The following is an 18,202-nucleotide window of genomic DNA, read 5'->3' as shown; positions in this document are numbered from 1 at the left end:
GCATGTGTTCAGGTCATAGTGAGTGAGGAGAGCATTCCTGGATATGCCTAAATGACTGTGGCTAAGAGCAGATGGTTGTGGAAACAACCAGGGGAGAGAGTGATCCCAGATAAATTCTATGTTGGACTCAGGACCTGGTGCGGAAGTCAGTGTTGTTGAGCCGATAGGGAACAGTGACCACACATTCTGTATCGGGATTCTGGTATCTCAGCATGTGAACAAAGTGACAACTACTAATGTAGTTACATTACCGCCTTCATTTCGTGAAAGGGAAATTTCTTAAAGATGAGAGGGGGATGAGTGCTTGGGAAGCTGAAAAGGAGAGAAAATCAAGAGAAGTCAAAACTGTCCAAGATGCTTGGGGGGTTATTTAAAAACACAGTTATAAAAAGCTCAGCTGGAATTATGTTCCAAGAGGTTAGGAAAAGCGCAGTGCCCCAGTCCAGGAAGAAAGCCACCATGGTTAATAAGGGAGGTTGAGGAAATTCATAGGAAAAAAGATGTCTTTAGAAAATGGAAGTCCAACTTGACTGGGGAGGGAATACCAGAGGGAACAATACAAATGGTGGCTAAAAGAGAAGAAAGTTAGCCGGGTAAGGGAGGAAAAAAAAGATTATGAGAAACGCATGGCTGCGAACATCAAGATCAGCAACAAACAATTCTTCAAGTACACCAAAGCAGGAAGCCAGCCAAGGGAAGCAGTAGGAGCCCATTAGGTGACAAAGGGAACAATGAGGTGTGCTAAAAGATGACAGGGAGATTGCAGAGAAGCTGAAAGAATTACTTTTGCATCTGTCTTCACCCAAGAGGAGGTGAGGAAAATTCCTGCCCTGAACCAAGCTTCTTAGGGAGGCTTAGATCCAAGCGAACTAGCAAGAGAATGGTGGTAGACATGTAAGCCAAGTTCTGGCAGCCATTGATAAACTAAATGCCTACCAAATCCCCGGCCCAGGATTGCATTCACCCAAGAGGTTCCTAGCTGAGCATCTAAGCATGAAATTCTGCTGATCTTCTCACTTTAATATGCAACTTTATCCCTGAAATCCAAGGCTCCATCCCTGAAGACTGAAGATGGCCAATGTCACACCAATCTTTAAGGAAAGGATCAAGGGGGGGGACCCGGGAAATTACAGGCCAGTCAGTTTTGACATCTGTTCCTGGTAAATTAGTGGAATCTAACATTAAAGATAAAATTATAGAACATGTAGAAAAGCAAGACCTGCTGAGGGAAGAGTTCTTTGAGGGGTGTAAACAGGCATGTGGGATAAGGGGGAACCAATAGACATTGTCTACTTGGATTTTAAAATATTTCTTTGACAAAGTTCCTCACCAGAGACTACTATTGAGAAAACTCACCAACCGTATGGAATAAGAGGGGAAGTCCCTTCTATGGATTAAAACTGGTTGAGGAACAGAAAGCAAAGGGGTGGGTGTGTAAATGGGAAGTTCTTGCAATGGAGAGATGCTTGGGGAGTGGTGTGTCCCCTAAGGATCCGCTTTGGGACCAGTGCGTTCTTTAACCTATTCATAAAATGACCTGGAAGTAGGGTGCTGGGTAGCATGGTGGCCTAAGTTTGTGGATGATACCAAATTATGTAGGGTGGTGAGAACCGCTAGGCGATTTCGCTGAAAGAGCTCCAACCCGGATCTTGATAAATTAGGTGGAGTGGGCTAAGAAACGGCAAATGCAGTTCAACGTAGCAAAATGTAAGAGTGATGCACATAATGGCAGAAAAAATCCAAACTTCACATACACACTACAGGGGGTCCAGTGCTATCAGTCACAGACCAGGAAAGGGGATTTCCATGTCTTAGTTGAGTAGTTCCATGCAGAAATGTCCAACTCAATGCATGGCAGCTGTGAAAAAAGGCAAACTCTATGCTGGGGATCATTAGGGAAAGGAACTGGATAATAAAAAAACTGCAAAGATTATCATGCCCTTATATAAAGCAGAAGTTGTGCAGCGAACTTGAGTACTGTGTTCAGTTCTGGTCACCACATCTCAAAAAAGGATATCGGCGAGACAGAAAAAAAGTGCAGAGAAGGGCAACGCGAGGATGATTGAGGGATTGGAGCACCTTCCTTATGAAGAGAGAGCTGCAGCTTTTAGGACTCTTTAGTTTTGAGAGGTGAGACATCTGAGAGGCATAAGAACATAAGAACATAAGAACCAGCCAGCGCCGGATCAGACCAGAGTCCATTTAGTCCAGCTCTCTGTTACCGCAGAGTGGCCCACCAGGTGCCTTTGAGGCTCATTACATGCAGGAGGTGAAAGCAATCTTCAGCCTTCTGTGGCTGTTGCTCCCCGAAGCACCTGGACTGGCATATGATTGAAGTCTATAAAATTATGGCTGGGGTAGAAATGTTGACAGAGAGAAATTCTCTCACAATCTCCTGTCACTAGAACCCAGAGTGCATACATTGAAAATGCTGGGAGGGGAGAATTAGACTGACTAATAAGGAAATGACTTCTTCACAATAACGCGTGTGATTAGTGTTTGGAATATGCTGCCACAGGAGGGTGATGGCCCACTAACCCGTGATAGCTTTAAAAAAGGGCTTCGGGACACTTTATGGAGGAGAAGTTGATCTATGGCTACCAATCTTGATCCTCCTTGATCTCAGATTGCAAATGTCTTAGCAGACCAGGTGCTCGGGAGCAGGCAGCAGCAAAGAGCTCTTGCTTTCACATCCCTCATGTGAGCTCCCCAAAGGCTCCTGGTGGGCCACTCGCTTGGTGTAGCAGAGCGCTGGTCTGTACGGACTCTGGTGTGATCTCAGCTGGCTTGTTCTTATGGGAGTCCTTCCTCTGGTGGTGCCATTTCCTCCAGGGGAACAGATCTCTGGTAGTCTCCAGCTGCTGTCATTCTGGCAAACTACAGGTTCTATCTTACACGTGCAAGGTAGAAAGGCAAGGGAGACTTCTGGATGGCGGCCAAAAGAGGCAAATTCCAGGACCCATCCGTGTAGGAATAAAGGAGGGATAGTGAAGAAATTCTGTTATCAGTTACCAGGAAACTGTATGCTAAAACCGCCTGAACATGGATATCAGACAACAGCATAATTCGACTATGAGCAGATTGGCTTCTTAAGTGGGGAGCCAATTCTGCTGTATTGACCACTGTTTGGTTTTGAACACTCCTAAGGCCCCTTCCACACACGCCAAAATAATGTGTGTTTTCAAACCACTTTCACAACTGTTTTGCAAGTTTAATTTTGCTATTCCTGCATTAGCTTCAAAAAGAGCACTGAGAAGCAGCTTTTCTGAAAGTGCAGCATTATTTTGCATGTCTTGGAATGAGCCAGACTAAATACACTAGAGAAAAAAGCTCAAACCTCTATGTTGCCTTTCTTGATCTCTGTGCTTGCCTTCTCGACTCTGTTCCCAGAGACCTCCCCTTTGGAGCAAGTTAAGTTAGAATGGGATGGGTATAGAAAAAAAGACTACTTTCTCTCATTATTACATTCCATTGCTTAACAACTTGCTTGTTAGAGTGAAATGTACCAATGAAGGAGCACTCACCGCCAAAATTCCATCCAACAGAGGGGGGTTAAACAGAGGGTTGTATTCTTGACCCTACACTCCTAACTTTTTCTTAAATGACTTAGGCCTGGACCTGAGGGGAGCTGATTCACGTAGGTCCTTCCCTGTGGAATTCAAGAGGATTCCCTATTCTGCTTTACGCTGTAGATGATGCTATCCTGCTTTACATGCACAAAGCAGGGCCTAAATTTAATTTCTAAAACCAATGTGTGGGAAATATTGAAGTACCAACAACCTTGTCATCAGGTAAAACTAAGTCTAAAGGTTATGGTTTTTTTCTAAGATCCTGACACCCCTCTTGACAGAAGCTTAAACAATTGGAGCAAGTTAAGCTCATTTTAAATATCTGGGCTTAGAATTTCCCCCCCCACTTCAGGGCTGGGTGGTCACCTCCCACGTGAATCAAAGTCCTTAGCATCAACAAAAAATGCGTGCTCGCGACTTCATCACAAGCGGCTATATTGCAGCTGGCCGGGCAAAGGTGAGCATGCAGCTTGGCTGCTTCACTTCCTAGTTTGCTGCCTGGGTCTTGGCATGTGAGACCAGCAAGGCTCCAGCATCTGGCAGATGCAGTGGTCTGTGGACTGGCAGTAGCTTGCTGCTCATCAGGCAGCAATCAATTCCTTCTTACCAATTTCACTCACTCCCCAGTATGGACATGGAGTATCTCTGCACTATTAATGTGACATCAGTCACTATGGGATGAAATTGACAAAGCTGATAAATCAACCTGGCTTGTTTCTGTGCCTTTATGTTTACATTGAAAAAAAACAAACAATATGACAGAGGGAGAAAGTTCTGGAGGGAGGAAGGGGAGGAGGAAAAAAAGGCTGGCTGAGAGGTTGGAGTGACTACATAGGGACATGGATGAAGGGTCAGGGTGTTTGGTGGGAATTGGCAAAGAATAAATACAGTTTCAACATGATCCCGCATGCTCCAGGAGAGAAAGAGGGGGGATATAAATCGTCAAACTCCTCCTCTTTTTTCTTCTTCTTCTTCTTTTTTTTCTTTCTTCTTTGCTTCTTCTTTCTTCTTTCTTTCTTCTTCTTCTTCTTCTTCCTTCTTCTTGGGAAGCTTCTTCGACATGGAAATGAATTTTAAAAAATTGTAGTAAAATGCTTGGGAAAACAACAGAGATAAGCATAAGCATAAGCATTTTTTATTGTCATTAAAAATTTACAATGAAACAGCCCTTTACAGCAGCATTCACTCGATGCACACAATTTCAGACTCATACCCCCATCCTCACTTTCCCCTTTCTCCCGCCCATCCCTACCATACAGCTCCCAAACACAAAAAGCCATGGAGTTCAAAGCATAACCCCACATCAACACACAAAGCCATGGAGTTCTACGCTTAGCCACAGCTCTAGAGTAGAAGCTGTCTCTAAGCCTATTTGTCCTAGTTTTTATAGACCTGTATTGTCTGCCAGACGGTAACAGTTCAAAAAGAGAGTGTGCTTGATGAGACGGGTCTCTCAGAATATCTTGGGCTTTAGGCTTCGGGAATTATAGAGTTCTTCCAAGGAGGGGAGAGGGCAGCTGATAATCCTCTGTGCAGTAGTGATCACCCTTTGGAGCGCCTTCCTATCTGCCACTGTGCAACTGGAGAACCATACACAGATGCAGTAGGTTAAGATGAAGGGAAGGTTAAAATGAAGGGAAAACATTCCCAAAACCAAACGGGGGGGGGGATGTGGAATTAAAAGGGGGGGGACCCATAGCATTAGGTAGCAAGATACATTGCAAACAATTCATGGGGGAAAGGCCATAATAAGAAAAGTCCACTTTCAAAAAAACCTCATCAGATAATCATTCATTTTGTTCAAATATGAAATATTCCAAATGTTATACAGCCATTCTCATATATTTATGCATTTCCAATAAGATGTCATACATCAATAAGGCTTTCTGAGGGTGATCTGGCTGAGATATCCGTCATTCCATTGATTGCCAGGATTTTTTTTTTTTTTTTTTTTTTTTTTTTTTTTTTCAATCGACATATTCGAAATGCGGTTCCGCCACATAACTACCGAGCGAGGTGGTGGCGAACCTTTAGCACTGCGAAGGAAATGGACTTTGCCAGATTTCTAACCTCAGCCCCTGCCAGCATGGCCAATTGGCCATGCTGGCAGGGGTTGATGGGAATTGTAGTCCATAACATCTGGAGTGCCAAAGGTTTGCCACCATGGACTTTGCTTATTCAAAATCCACATTGTCGATGGTGTTTTTAAAAAGACTTAGCATAAGCCATGTTCAGATTTTGATGGACAGCCTATCTATCAATATCATATATTGTACTGTGAAAACCCATCACATTTTCTATGCTCAGAAGTATATGCTGGGGAGAAAGGGAAATTAAAAAAACCTCTACATCTGATGGGATCTTCTGGAGTGCTTTAAAAAAATTTACCCTAGTATTTCTTGTGTATTGTGTCTGACACCCCCACCCCAAAAATATTTGCTGAGGGATATTCTGGCTCATTCCGCACATGCAGAATAATGCACTTTCAAACTGCTTTCAGTGCTCTTTAAAGCTGTGCGGAATAGCAAAAATCCACTTGCAAACAGTTGTAAAAGTGGTTTGAAAACGCATTATTTTGCATGTGCGGAAGGGGCCTCTGTCTCATTTTTGAGGAAAAGCTTTCCTAGCAATTATTTTAGAAAAATGTGCACAGTCAGAGAGCTTCAGCAATGCAGTCTTGATTTCTTTGTTTCTCATGCTATAAATGAACGGATTGAGCAAGGGAGGGACTACAGCATAAATTATTGCAGAAATAACATTCAGGTCAGATGAAGTGTAACTCTGAGGCCTCAAATAGGCAAAGATGCCAGTAAATATAAGCAAGCAGACCACAGTGAGGTGGGGAAGGCAAGTGGAGATGGCTTTTTTTTGGCCATGCACAGAAGGGATTTTGAGCACTTCTTCAAAAATCCGCACATAGCTGACAATGATGTAGATGAAGCAACCTAATGCAAGGAAAGAGCTGAGTATCATCAAGCCAACTTCCACCAGATACAAGTCTGAACAGGAGAGTTTGAGCATCTGTGGTATTTCACAGAAGAACTGATCGATTATATTGGAGCAAAAGGTGATGGCAAAAGTTCCTCCAGTCTGTAACATGCCATTAAGTAGACCAGCAATCCATGCACTGGCTGCCATTTGAATACAGGCTCCTCTGTGCATAATTATTTCATATTGCAACGGATTGCAGATCGCAATGTGACGATCGTGTGCCATTACTGTTAGAATGGCAAAATCTGCTCCTACGAACAGGAAAAGGCAGAACACTTGAGCGACACACCCCAAATAAGAAATTGACCTGCTGTTCAGGAGGGAATTGGCTATAGTTTTGAGTAACGTGACTGAAATTAATCCCAGGTCCATAATGGCCAAATTCATGAGAAAGAAGTACATGGGTGTGTGCAGATGGCGATCCAGGGCTACGGCGAGGATGATGAGAAGGTTACCAGTCATTGCAGTCAGGTATACTGTGAGGAATATGAAGGAGTACAAGAGCTGTACTTCTCAGATGTCTGAAAATTCCAGGAGCAGAAATTCAGCTGTGGAGGTCAGGTTGGGCATTTTGCTTCCCATATTCACTTGCAGATTACCTGCAGGGTTGACCAGAGAAAGTGTTTTAGGCCCCTTCAGCACATGCAAAATAATGTGTTTTCAAATCACTTTCACAACTGTTTGAAAGTGGATTTTGCCATTCCGCACAGCTTCAAAGAGCATCGAAAGCAGTTTGAAAGTGTATTATTCTGCATATGCGGAATGAGCCTTAGAGAACAATCCTCATCAGGTCTCCCCAGAACCATACTGTGGTCTATTCAATGGAGATTTCTAAATGAATGTGTATGGTTTGAAAGCCCTTGACCACTTTGCATTTCTTGGAGACAAACTACCAACCTTGACTTAAACGGACATGGGTCTATGAGTGCATCTAAGAAGTCTGGCACCATGGCAACCGGAACCCTCTGATGCCAGTTTCATTTTTTCCAAGAGGATTTAGCTTTAATGGAACACTTCTAGGTAATATAGCAAAAAAATGGAAAAGGACTGGAAGGAATCTCTTTGTACACAGGCTAACCCCTGGTTTTCTCTGATTGAAAATAAAATTGTGACATAGATCTTATTAAACGGACTATAGACAATATAAATAAGATAAAAATAGATAAATATGCAGAACTGGAGAAGAAACTAATATTAAAATGGTATAGAACACCGAAACAGTTGGCATATATGATAAGTGGACTCAGTCCTAAATGTTGGCATTGTGGGGAGAAAAATGCAATATATACCCATATGTGGCTAGAATGTACAGAAGTAAAAAATATGTGGGAAAATGTGATAATATATATAGAAAAATATGTGAAGGTAAAAATAAAGATAAATATAGATTTATTATTTATAGGCATCTATGCCTAATAAAGGTTTATCTATCTATCTATCTATCTATCTATCTATCTATCTATCTATCTATCTATCTATCTATCTATCTATCTATCTATCTATCTATCTATCTATAGGCATATCAGATTACACAATAATAGAACAAAGAAAGAGAAAGCTTTTCAAACTCATGATCAGAGCGGCCCAGGCAGTAATAGCACTGGGGTGGAAAGACAAAAAAATATGGACAATGCAGAAATGGTTGGAATATATATGGGAGCAAATACAATTGGAAATGTTTGACATAATGTCAAGAAATCAAATATGGCAAGAAAAACAAAAAGATATGAAGTGGATTTGGATGGAATTCAAAGACTGGCTAAACGAAATTGGAATTACAGAAGAAAAATGGACAAGAAGATTGAAAAGAATGGACCTGCTGCTGCGCATCTAAAGAAAAGAAGAACAGAGGGGAGGGGGGAAAGTGGGGGAAAGGATATGGAGGATGAATACAAAATATACAATATAAATCTGTAATAATTCCAAAATATCAATAAAAATGTTTTTTTAAAAAGAAAAGAAAATTGTATCTATCAGTTTGTCTCTCGAATCACTCTACTCTCTTTCCTGCTCAGAAGCGTACAAACTACTCAAAGACCGACTCTTAGATTGGGAATTTGCAGAACTGTATCTAGCAGCTAAAAGAACTTGCTCTCCCACCCAATTTTTAATTCCATTTGAGCAGGGTCGTATGGCCCACAACTTACATTTTCTAACTAACCCCTGCTCAAGGAGAGCCTTCACAATTGCTAGATTCAATTTTATGCCATCTGCCTTACTACATGGCAGGTTTAATAACCTGGAAAAATCTAAAAGGTTCTGTAGCTGTAATTCTAGGCGTAGATTTGAAACATTGGCTCCACCAGCTAAACTGTTACATTGCACTAAATTTGCTAAAATTAGATCTAAATATGTCAATCTACACCCTCTCTTCCAATCTGAGTTAACAGATTCAATTAGATTATTTCTCTTGTTGAACAATTCTGATTCTGTTTTTTGTGAAGAGGTTGCAAGCTTTGTTATGGAAATAATTCAGAGCTAGTAATAATATGTATGTATCTGAGGTTATCCTTTTTGCCTTTTAAATTTTTTTATGTTTGCTGTGTTTTGTTGCTGTTGTTTTATGTATGCCAATAAAGGCTTTGCTTTGCTTTGAATCTCTTTGTAATTTTGCTGCAGTCATTCTACACTCACACACAAATTTCTCAATATCAAACATGACTGAATACATTGGAGTCGTCTTTCTTCCCCAGTTCTTTTCCTCTTAAGTTCCCCGTGTCAGTGTCTGCTGTAGGATCAAATCACAGAATACTATTTTTTTTCATCCTTGATGTGGATTTGAACCAATGAATCAATAACTGTCATAATGGTCCTTGACAAAAGAGAGATGATAACGTTTGATTGCTCTCTCAGCTATTTAAATTCATGCATCCATTTGCTTGCGCCATTCCATAGAGGGTTTGCTGCCATGTACTTGTAATCAAAAAGGAATCAGGAATGAGGCAGAGTTTACTTGACATTCTGTTCCTGGCAATTGGCTCCCAAGAGTTTACCTGACTTAACTGCCAAGTGTTGCTAAAGTCTTCTTCCTGTGTTGCATTATTACTTCTATTTTTATAACTAGCAGAAATAGACCACTAGCAACACATGGCTATGCATGAAGTAAGACCAAATATGTCTCAGGGGCCCTTTCCACACGGAGGCGGAAGGGCTTGGGTCGGTGTTGCAGAAAGAACCGGTGTTGCAGAAAGAACCGGCGTTGCAGAAAGAACCGGGAAGACGGCGCCGCTGGGCGCCATCGCCCGGTCGACTTACCTGCTCTCCAGCCCTCCGGCGCGTTGCCGGGGCCTGGGGACACGCCTCCCCTGCCGTGCGCGCCTGCTTCCGCGTCGCAGAGCAGGGGGGCGTGTCCCCAGGCCCGGCAATGTGCCGGAGGGCCGGAGAGCAGGTAAGTGAAGGAAGGGAGTGGGGGGGAAGCGCCTGGAAGCCGCTGCCGTTCGCATGGCACCGGCTTTCAGCCGGCGTTTCCAAAAAACCACGCTGGGGAAGCGTGGTTTGGAAACACCGGTTTGGCGCCGGTCGGGCGGTGCGAGGTCGGCGCAGCTGCAAAGCAGCTGCGCCCCCTGTGCGAATGGCGGCCTGGGGACTGTGTTTTTGCTGTCCCCAGGCCACCATATTCCACCCATGCGGCAAGGGCCAGGAAGAATTATGACCCATTCTGCACAGGCCAACAAACATGGGTGTGGGATGCTATATAACCTGTATTTTGGGGGGAAGTACTTCACACAGGTCCCACCCCCCAAAACATGTCTGCCCCCATGTTATTTCCTCCAACCCAATTTTTTTATTGCTAAACAAGCAATCCTTTTGAAAAATCCCAGGTTGGAGCTGCTCCTGAGCGAACGGCCAGGCAGGAGGTGCTTTATTTCCTTCCCTTCCACTCCATCTTCCATGGTGAGGGAGAAGCTGCCCACCATTGCCCGGCCACTGCAGGGTGACCTCTTTTCCCTTTGAAAAAATGTTTTGTAGCTTGCAGCTGCATAGCTATGCAGATGCAGCTGGTCATATTGTGGGACATCAGTATGGCTGTGGAGGTTTATTTCAGCCTTGCCTGCGTAGCTATTCATGTGTTACAGGACAATTTTCAAAAGGAGAGTTGTCTCCTTGCAAAGGTGTGACAGCAACCTGGATTGTTTCTGTGACCTCCAATCGCTGCCTTCACAGAACACATGTGAATGGGAAAACAGGAAAACTGGTTCCTTTATCATGTGCCTTTGTATTCTCACCACACCTGGTTCTCCTTGGCAGACACATTGGCTCCTTCTGCACACGCAGAATAATGCACTTTCAAACTGTTTTCAGTGCTCTTTGAAGCTGTGCGGAATAGCAAAATCCACTTGCAAACAGTTGTGAAAGTGTATTGTCGAAGGCTTTCACAGCCGGAATCACTGGAGTGCTGTGTGGTTTCCGGGCTGTATGGCCGTGTTCTAGCAGCATTCTCTCCTGACGTTTCACCTGCATCTGTGGCTGGCATCTTCAGAGGATCTGAAAGCCTTCGACAATACAATACCCTTTCACAACTGTTTGCAAGTGGATTTTTCCGGGCCATACAGCCCGGAAACCACACAGCACCCCAGTTGTGAAAGTGGTTTGAAAACACATTATTCTGCGTGTGCGGAAGGGGCCATTCAGTCTGTGCAGAGACATGTTCAATAAACATTCTTGATCTGTATTCAACATATGAATCCAAGGGATAATGCGGAATACTGAGAGTGCCCCAACAAGTATGCCGACTGGTTGGTCCCCAGTGTGTGGATTTATCTCTGGAAAAGGTCAGACAGATAACATAAGTCACAACTGTAGGGATCCTCTTTGTTCTCTCTAATAGGAAACCAATATGATTCATCATGGAAGCAATGGGAAGAATGACAGATTGGGACTCAGACAGATGAACCAAACAGGGGTCTGATTTTTTTATTTATCTGTGGAAACAAACCTGATTCCCTAAATGTAGAGAGCCCAATCATAATGTAATGCAGATCTTCTAAATCAGACCCACAAAATTGGAAGCCTGTAAATATGACAATCAGGGCAAAGGATCCGTGGATTTTAGTTTGTCTCTGCTAGTTAGATTTCTTATAATCTTGCCCTAAAATAGCATCTGAAAACAGGAAATCAAACATTTAAAGGAGATTATAAGACCCTTTGTGTCTCCTTACAGCAGAGAAAGGGGGGTATAAATCCAAACACCTCCTCCTGCTCCTGTTCCTGTTCCTGCTCCTCCTCCTCCCCTCCTCCTCCTCCTCCTCCTCTTCTTCTTCTTCTTCTTCTTCTTCTTCTAATCTGTCTCTATATTATATTTCATGCAGATCAAATCCTACATATTATTCATGAGGTGATATATTTCAGTCAGATATGATGTGTAATCTATTGTCCATTTCCCATTGTCATGTAATGGTCAAGATTTGGTCTGAAATCTCTTTCTGAAATCTCCTCCCTCCTCACTACAGCCATATTGTTGGGATGGATCCCATTCCTTGTTAAATTGCCAGCACTCAGAACCACATTTTCAGCCATCCAAAGGAGCATGCTGAGGAAAAGCAAAAATGCCTGCCTCTAACTGCACTTGCTCAAGTACTTCAAAAAATCAATCTAATCTTTCTTGTGTATTACATCTGAAGCACAGTGGCGTAGCACCCAGCGGGCGGGGACATCTTGCACCGGGCATGCACCAGTGCAGGGGCATGGCGGGGCATGGCAGGGGAGTTCTGGGGTGTGCCGGGGTGTGCCGGGGGCAGACAGGGGCATGGCAGGGGCGCAGGGCACACACTTGCCCCGGGCACAGTTCCCCCCTGCTACGGCTCTGCTAAAGCATAAATAAAATACAATAATTCTCTGCACATGAAGATTCAGCCTTATTTTTGTAGAAAAGTTTTGCTAGCAATTAATTTAGAAAAATGCCCACAGTAGGAGAGCTTCAACAATGCGGTCTTGATTTCTTTGTTTCTCATGCTGTAAATGAATGGATTGAGCAATGGAGGAACTACAGCATAAATGATTGCAAAAAGAACATTCAGGTCTGATGAAGAGTAACTGCGAGGTCTCCCATAAGCAAAGATGCCAGTAAAGAGAAGCAAAGAGACCACAGTGAGGTGGGGAAGGCAAGTGGAGATGGCCTTTTTCTGTCCATGCGCAGAAGGGATTCTGAGCACAGCTACAAAAATGTGCACATAAGTGACAGCAATGAAGATGAAGCATCCTAGTCCAAGGGAACAGCTAAACATAAGCATACCAACTTCTAGATAGATGTCTGAACAGGCAATGTTAAGAATCTGGGGTATTTCACAGAAGAACTGATTGATCATGTTGGAGCAGAAGGTGATAGCAAAAGTTCCTCCGGTATTTAACACACCATAGAGTATACCAGCAATCCATGCACCGACCGCCATCTGAATGCAGGCTCCTCTGTGCATAATTGTCTCGTATTGCAATGGATTGCAGATAGCGACATACCGATCATGTGCCATTATTGTCAAGATGAAAAAGTCTGACCCTCCAAGGAAGATGTAGAAGAAAACTTGAGCTACACATCCTGAATGAGAAATTGACCTGCTGTTCGTGAGGGAATTGGCCATGGCTTTGGGTACCATGACAGAAACTGAGCCAAGGTCCAGAATGGCCAAGTTCATGAGAAAGAAGTACATGGGAGTGTGCAGATGGTGATCCAGGGCTACAGCAAGGATGATAAGAAGATTGCCAGTCACTGCAGTCAGGTAGACTGTGAGGAATGCAAAGAAATATACGATTTGTGTTTCTCGAATGTTCGAAAATTCCAGGAGCAGAAATTCTGATGTGGAGGTTAGGTTGGGCATTTTGCTTCCAATATGCATTAGCAGGTTTCCTGTAGGGCTGGGTAGAGAAAGAGTTTTAGAGGACAATCCTTAGTAGGTCCGCCTAGAATCTCCTCTACTGATCATCATCATCATCATCATCATCATCATCATCATCATCATCATCATTATCATCATCATCATCATCATCATCATCACCTTTAATGGCATAGTAAGACCAAAATAAATGAACAATTGAAGATAATATAACACATTAGGGTTAAAAAGGATAATAAAATATTCCTTTTAGGTAAAAGTCATAATAAAAGTAGTAATTACAAATTTTTGGAATGACTTTGTCGTAATAATATGACAAAGAAACTTGGCTGTCATCTCTAAAATATGCATTGTTCATTGTTCACATATCTTCATTGTTCAGTACAAATACAGTTGTTTGCAAGTCAGATAAACAATCAGTGCCCACAAATACGAGAGGTAAAAGCTTGGCCCTAGCTGTGCTATAAACTGGGCAATAATGCAATACATGCACTACAGATTCTTCGCAATTCATAACGCAAATGCAATATGTTTGGTGATGTGGAAGTTTTAGAGCCCTCCCCTGGCGTAGGGCTGAGGGTAATACATTGCATCTTGCGAGAGTTAATGCCCGCTGAAGTTTAGCTTCAGCTAATAAAATAGGTATTCGGCTGTTACAAAGGGATTAAAGGGAAGGCCAAGGAAAAGTGGAGAACAAAACTTCTCAACTTTACTAATTAGGGTCTGATACTCTACTCCGTGCAGATTTCTTCTAGTTGCACAGTTAAGAAATATCAATGACTAGTTAATCAAAATACCTTGCTTTAGTATCTTCACCGCATAGCTAGCATTGAATGAGGAAAGGATGGGATTGTTAGCACAAGGGTCCACTGTATGGGTGGATCCAGCATCTCACTGGTTCTCTGCACAAGAGAGATTGCCCAGACATAAGCTTTTACCCCTTTCATGCCCAAAGAGTCTGGAAATGGGACCTGGAACTGTTTCAGAACTCACAGAAGGACTCGTTTGCAGTCAGGAGCTTTCTGATCCCTAACCCAGCTCCACAAGGCTATTGCTGCATTGACAGTTCCCCCTTTGCCCTGCCAACACATTGACATGGTGATTAGTTATTTGGAAGCCCCCACCCTTGGAATCCATCCCTGGCAGACTGGAGAAGGGAAATGGGGCACTAAGGTCCCCACTTCTTGGAGTACTTGTTCTGCTAGTAAAGAGTTAAGATTTGCAAACTGTATATGGAACTAATACGCCAATACAATCTTGGTAAGCTTTGGGGTAGTGTTGTGAATGGCCTGTCTTGGACATGCATGGATTTCTATACTCAACCAGGCTGATGTCTGTGAATGCTGCCTTCCCCTTTTAGAATTTCCAAATGATCAATTTCACCCCAAATGAAAGCAGGCATCCAGAGTCACCCAGACAAGCAGGACTTTAATGCTTTGTCCACCACCCAGTCTAGTCATCTCATTTCTCATTTCCAGGTAGACTCTCAAGCACCCCTTGGAAGTTCTAACCCAAATTGGATTTTTCCCAGCTCCATATTCTAACTCAAGTGGTCAGTAGGACCAATGACATTAAAAACACTTTTTTTCCTAGCCATTCATAACCAGGCACTCTGAGGAACCAAGACCAGACTCTGTCTTCCCGAAAGATCATCTCTCACCCACAATCTTCCTAGAATCTCACTCTGGGTAATGCACGGCCCCTCTAAGTGGAAAGGAAAAGCATGTTTTGAATTGTATTGTTGAAATCTTTCACAGATGGAATCACTGGGGTGTTGTTTCCAGGCTGTAGGACTGTGTTCCAGTAGCATTTTTTCCTGACATTTCGCCTGCATCTGTGGCTGGCATCTTCAGAGGATCATCTGATGTAGGTGAAACGTCAGGAAAGCACGGCTACTGTAGGTGAAATGTCAGGAAAACACAGTGGGTAGCATGGTGGCCAGGTTTGCAGATGATACCAAATTATGTAAGGTGGTGAGAACCGCAAAGGATTGCAAAGAGCTCCAAGCGGACCTTGATAAATTAGGTGAGTGGGCTAGGAAATGGCAAATGCAGTTCAATGTAGCAAAATGTAAAGTGATGCACATAGGGGCGAAAAATCCAAACTTCACATACACGCTACAGGGGTCAGTGCTATTAGTCACAGACCAGGAAAGGGATTTGGGCGTCTTAGTTGATAGTTCCATGGGAATGTCAACTCAATGCATGGCAGCTGTGAAAAAGGCAAACTCTATGCTGGGGATCATTAGGAAAGGAATTGAGAATAAAACTGCAAAGATTGTGATGCCCTTATATAAAGCAGTGGTGCGACCGCTCTTGGAGTACTGTGTTCAGTTCTGGTCGCCACATCTCAAAAAGGATATTGAAGAGATAGAAAAAGTGCAGAGAAGGGCAACAAGGATGATTGAGGAACTGGAGCACCTTCCCTATGAGGAGAGGCTGCAGCGTTTGGGACTCTTTAGTTTGGAGAGGGGAGGCGTCTGAGGGGGGATATGATTGAAGTCTGTTGCAATTGTATGCATGGGGTAGAAAATGTTGACAGAGAGAAATTTTTCTCTCTTTTCTCACAATACTAGGAACCAGGGGCATATAATTGCCAGAAATGCTGGGGGAAGAATTAGGACTAATAAAGAAGTGTTGAAACACTTCTTCACAACGTGTGATTGAAGATTGTTCCCGGAATATGCCACAGGAGGTGGTGCGGATGGCCACTTTCAACCTAGATACAGCTTTATGGGGCTTGGACAGATTTATGGAGGAGAAGTCGACTCTTATGGCTTCCAATCTTGATCCTCTTTGATTTGAGATTGCAAATGCCTTAACAGTCCAGGTGCTCGGGAGCAACAGCCGCAGAAGGCCATTGCTTTCACATCCTGCATGTGAGCTCCCAAAGTCACCTGGTGGGCCACTGCAAGTAGCAGAGAGCTGGACTAGATGGACTCTGGTCTGATCCAGCTGGCTTGTTCTTATGTTCTTATGTTCTTACTAGAACACGGCCATACAGCCCCAAAACCATACAACACAACATGTTTTGAATTCTCCCTCTCCCTCCTTTAGAGAACACCAACCACTCCCTTCGGGTATATTCTGCTGTTTAGTTATGAAGTCTTATGTTCTCTCTCTCCACTTTTCTTTATGCTGCCCATTTTATTCTGAATAAACCTGTATGTTTTGAAAGCTCTTTGCCTCTTTCCATTTCTGGTAGTCAAGCTGCCAAGCTTGACTGAAATGGCCACAAAATCTATGAGTGCCTATAAGAAGTCTGGCACTGTGGGAACTGGACCAGTTCCTCTGACACTCTGATGTTAATTTAATATTTTTTGAAGAGATTTAGGATAAATGGAATTTAGGATTAATGGAACGCTTCCAGATAATATAGTGATAGATTGTAAAAGGCTGGAAAGAATCTCTGGGTGATTTTGCTGTAATCATTCTACACTCAAACACTAAGTTCCTAATATAAAATATGAACGAGTACCTTGAAGTCCTCTTTCGTCTCCAGCCCTTTTGACCTTAGTGTCACTGTCTCACTTTTCACTGTAGCATCAAGACATCAAATATTATTTCTTCATTCTAGATATGGCGTTGGACTAATGAATATACCTCATTAATTATATGAGACAAAAGAGAGAGGGTCAGTTTTGGTTTCTGCTTCATCTCTTTAAATCAACGTATCCATTTGCTCATGCCATTCCATAGAGAGTCTGCGACTATTTACTCTGCTAACTTCCATCAAATGATAATCAAAAATGTTATGGGAATGAGATGCAGCTTAAGGTATGATCTGTTCTTGGCAACCAAGTCCCAAGAGCTCACTTCACTTAAGTGCCAAGCAATGCTGAAGTCTTCTTCCTCTGCTGTATTATCACTTTTATTTTTTTGTAATTAGTCTAAATAGGCAATTAGTGCAGCATGGCTGTGCATTAAGGGAGAACAAAACAAAACACCGTAACAGAACGAATAAAACAGGGATGGCTGGGTAGGTCATGCCTCAGCATCCAAGGCAAGACTGAGCTTGCCCCACATGGACACCACTTAAATACAGGCACCTACCAGCGCCTGCTGATGATGCAGCCCAGCAACTACCGCAAGAACGCGGCACCAATCAGGAATCAGGCCTCGTGCATACTCGGACTGGGTCCTGAGGTTGCATCCCTGCCCTTGCCAAGGCAAAGACGTGGCTTTCGCCAGGGCCCCCTCCATCCCACAATGGCGGGCTGCATTCAAGCTGCAGCCGCACCAAATGGAATACCATGACAGATTTAGTTCTTGATGAGATGTATTTGTTCTGTTTGTTCTGTCATAATGTAATGAACTAGGAAAGTCCAGGCAAAAGTAACTTCTCACAGTTCTTTATTGCATTGGCAGTCATAGTCAAATACAGGGAATGCGAGTTCTGAGAGACTCAGAACACTGATAATAGTTTTAAAACAGTACGGGAAAGACCCAAGGACAGTGCACACACTAACAGCATCCTGACATTCTGCCCCTCCTAAGAACCTCCTCCCCCTGGTTTGTCAGGAAAGGCCTTATGGAAAGCAGTAACCAAAATGGGGGCGTGAACATCTGTAGCATAGACCCACTGATCATGGCCTGTGGGAAACCTCACGAGATATTGCAAATGTTTGCAATGCATTCGAGAGTCCAGGATAGCATCGATTTTGTAATGTTTGTGCCCATCAATCAGAACTGAAGGAGGGTGTTTCAGGGGGCCATGCCAAGCATCGAAATCTGGAGCCCATTTGAGCAAGCTGGAATAACAAACAGGATGAATGTTGCTGAGAGATTTAGGCAAGTCTAGTTTAGCAGTCACATT

The 18,202-nt window shown here is 43.2% G+C and overlaps 2 protein-coding genes across 2 annotated transcripts; both read right to left on the bottom strand.

The window, feature by feature from the left end:
• Positions 1–4,721: 4,721 nt before the first annotated feature.
• On the bottom strand, positions 4,722–7,130 carry LOC125429381 (olfactory receptor 14A16-like). Its single transcript, XM_048490453.1, is given in 2 exon segments — positions 4,722–4,737; positions 6,238–7,130. Coding segments are annotated over 2 exon segments (909 nt in total).
• Positions 7,131–10,387: 3,257 nt separating this feature from the next.
• On the bottom strand, positions 10,388–13,390 carry LOC125429379 (olfactory receptor 14A16-like; the record flags this gene model as incomplete). The annotated part of the gene is made up of 2 exons (XM_048490452.1): positions 12,472–13,390; positions 10,388–10,404 (listed from the first exon to the last, which is right to left on the bottom strand). Coding segments are annotated over exons 1-2 (936 nt in total), but the record flags the coding sequence as incomplete, so codon positions are not given.
• Between the last annotated feature and the right edge of the window lie 4,812 nt (positions 13,391–18,202).

The sequence above is a fragment of the Sphaerodactylus townsendi genome, linkage group LG03, assembly GCF_021028975.2.
Source record: "Sphaerodactylus townsendi isolate TG3544 linkage group LG03, MPM_Stown_v2.3, whole genome shotgun sequence".
NCBI lineage: Eukaryota > Metazoa > Chordata > Lepidosauria > Squamata > Sphaerodactylidae > Sphaerodactylus > Sphaerodactylus townsendi.
Note: the sequence above shows the minus strand (reverse complement) of the source record. Positions and strands in the feature narration are given on the sequence as shown.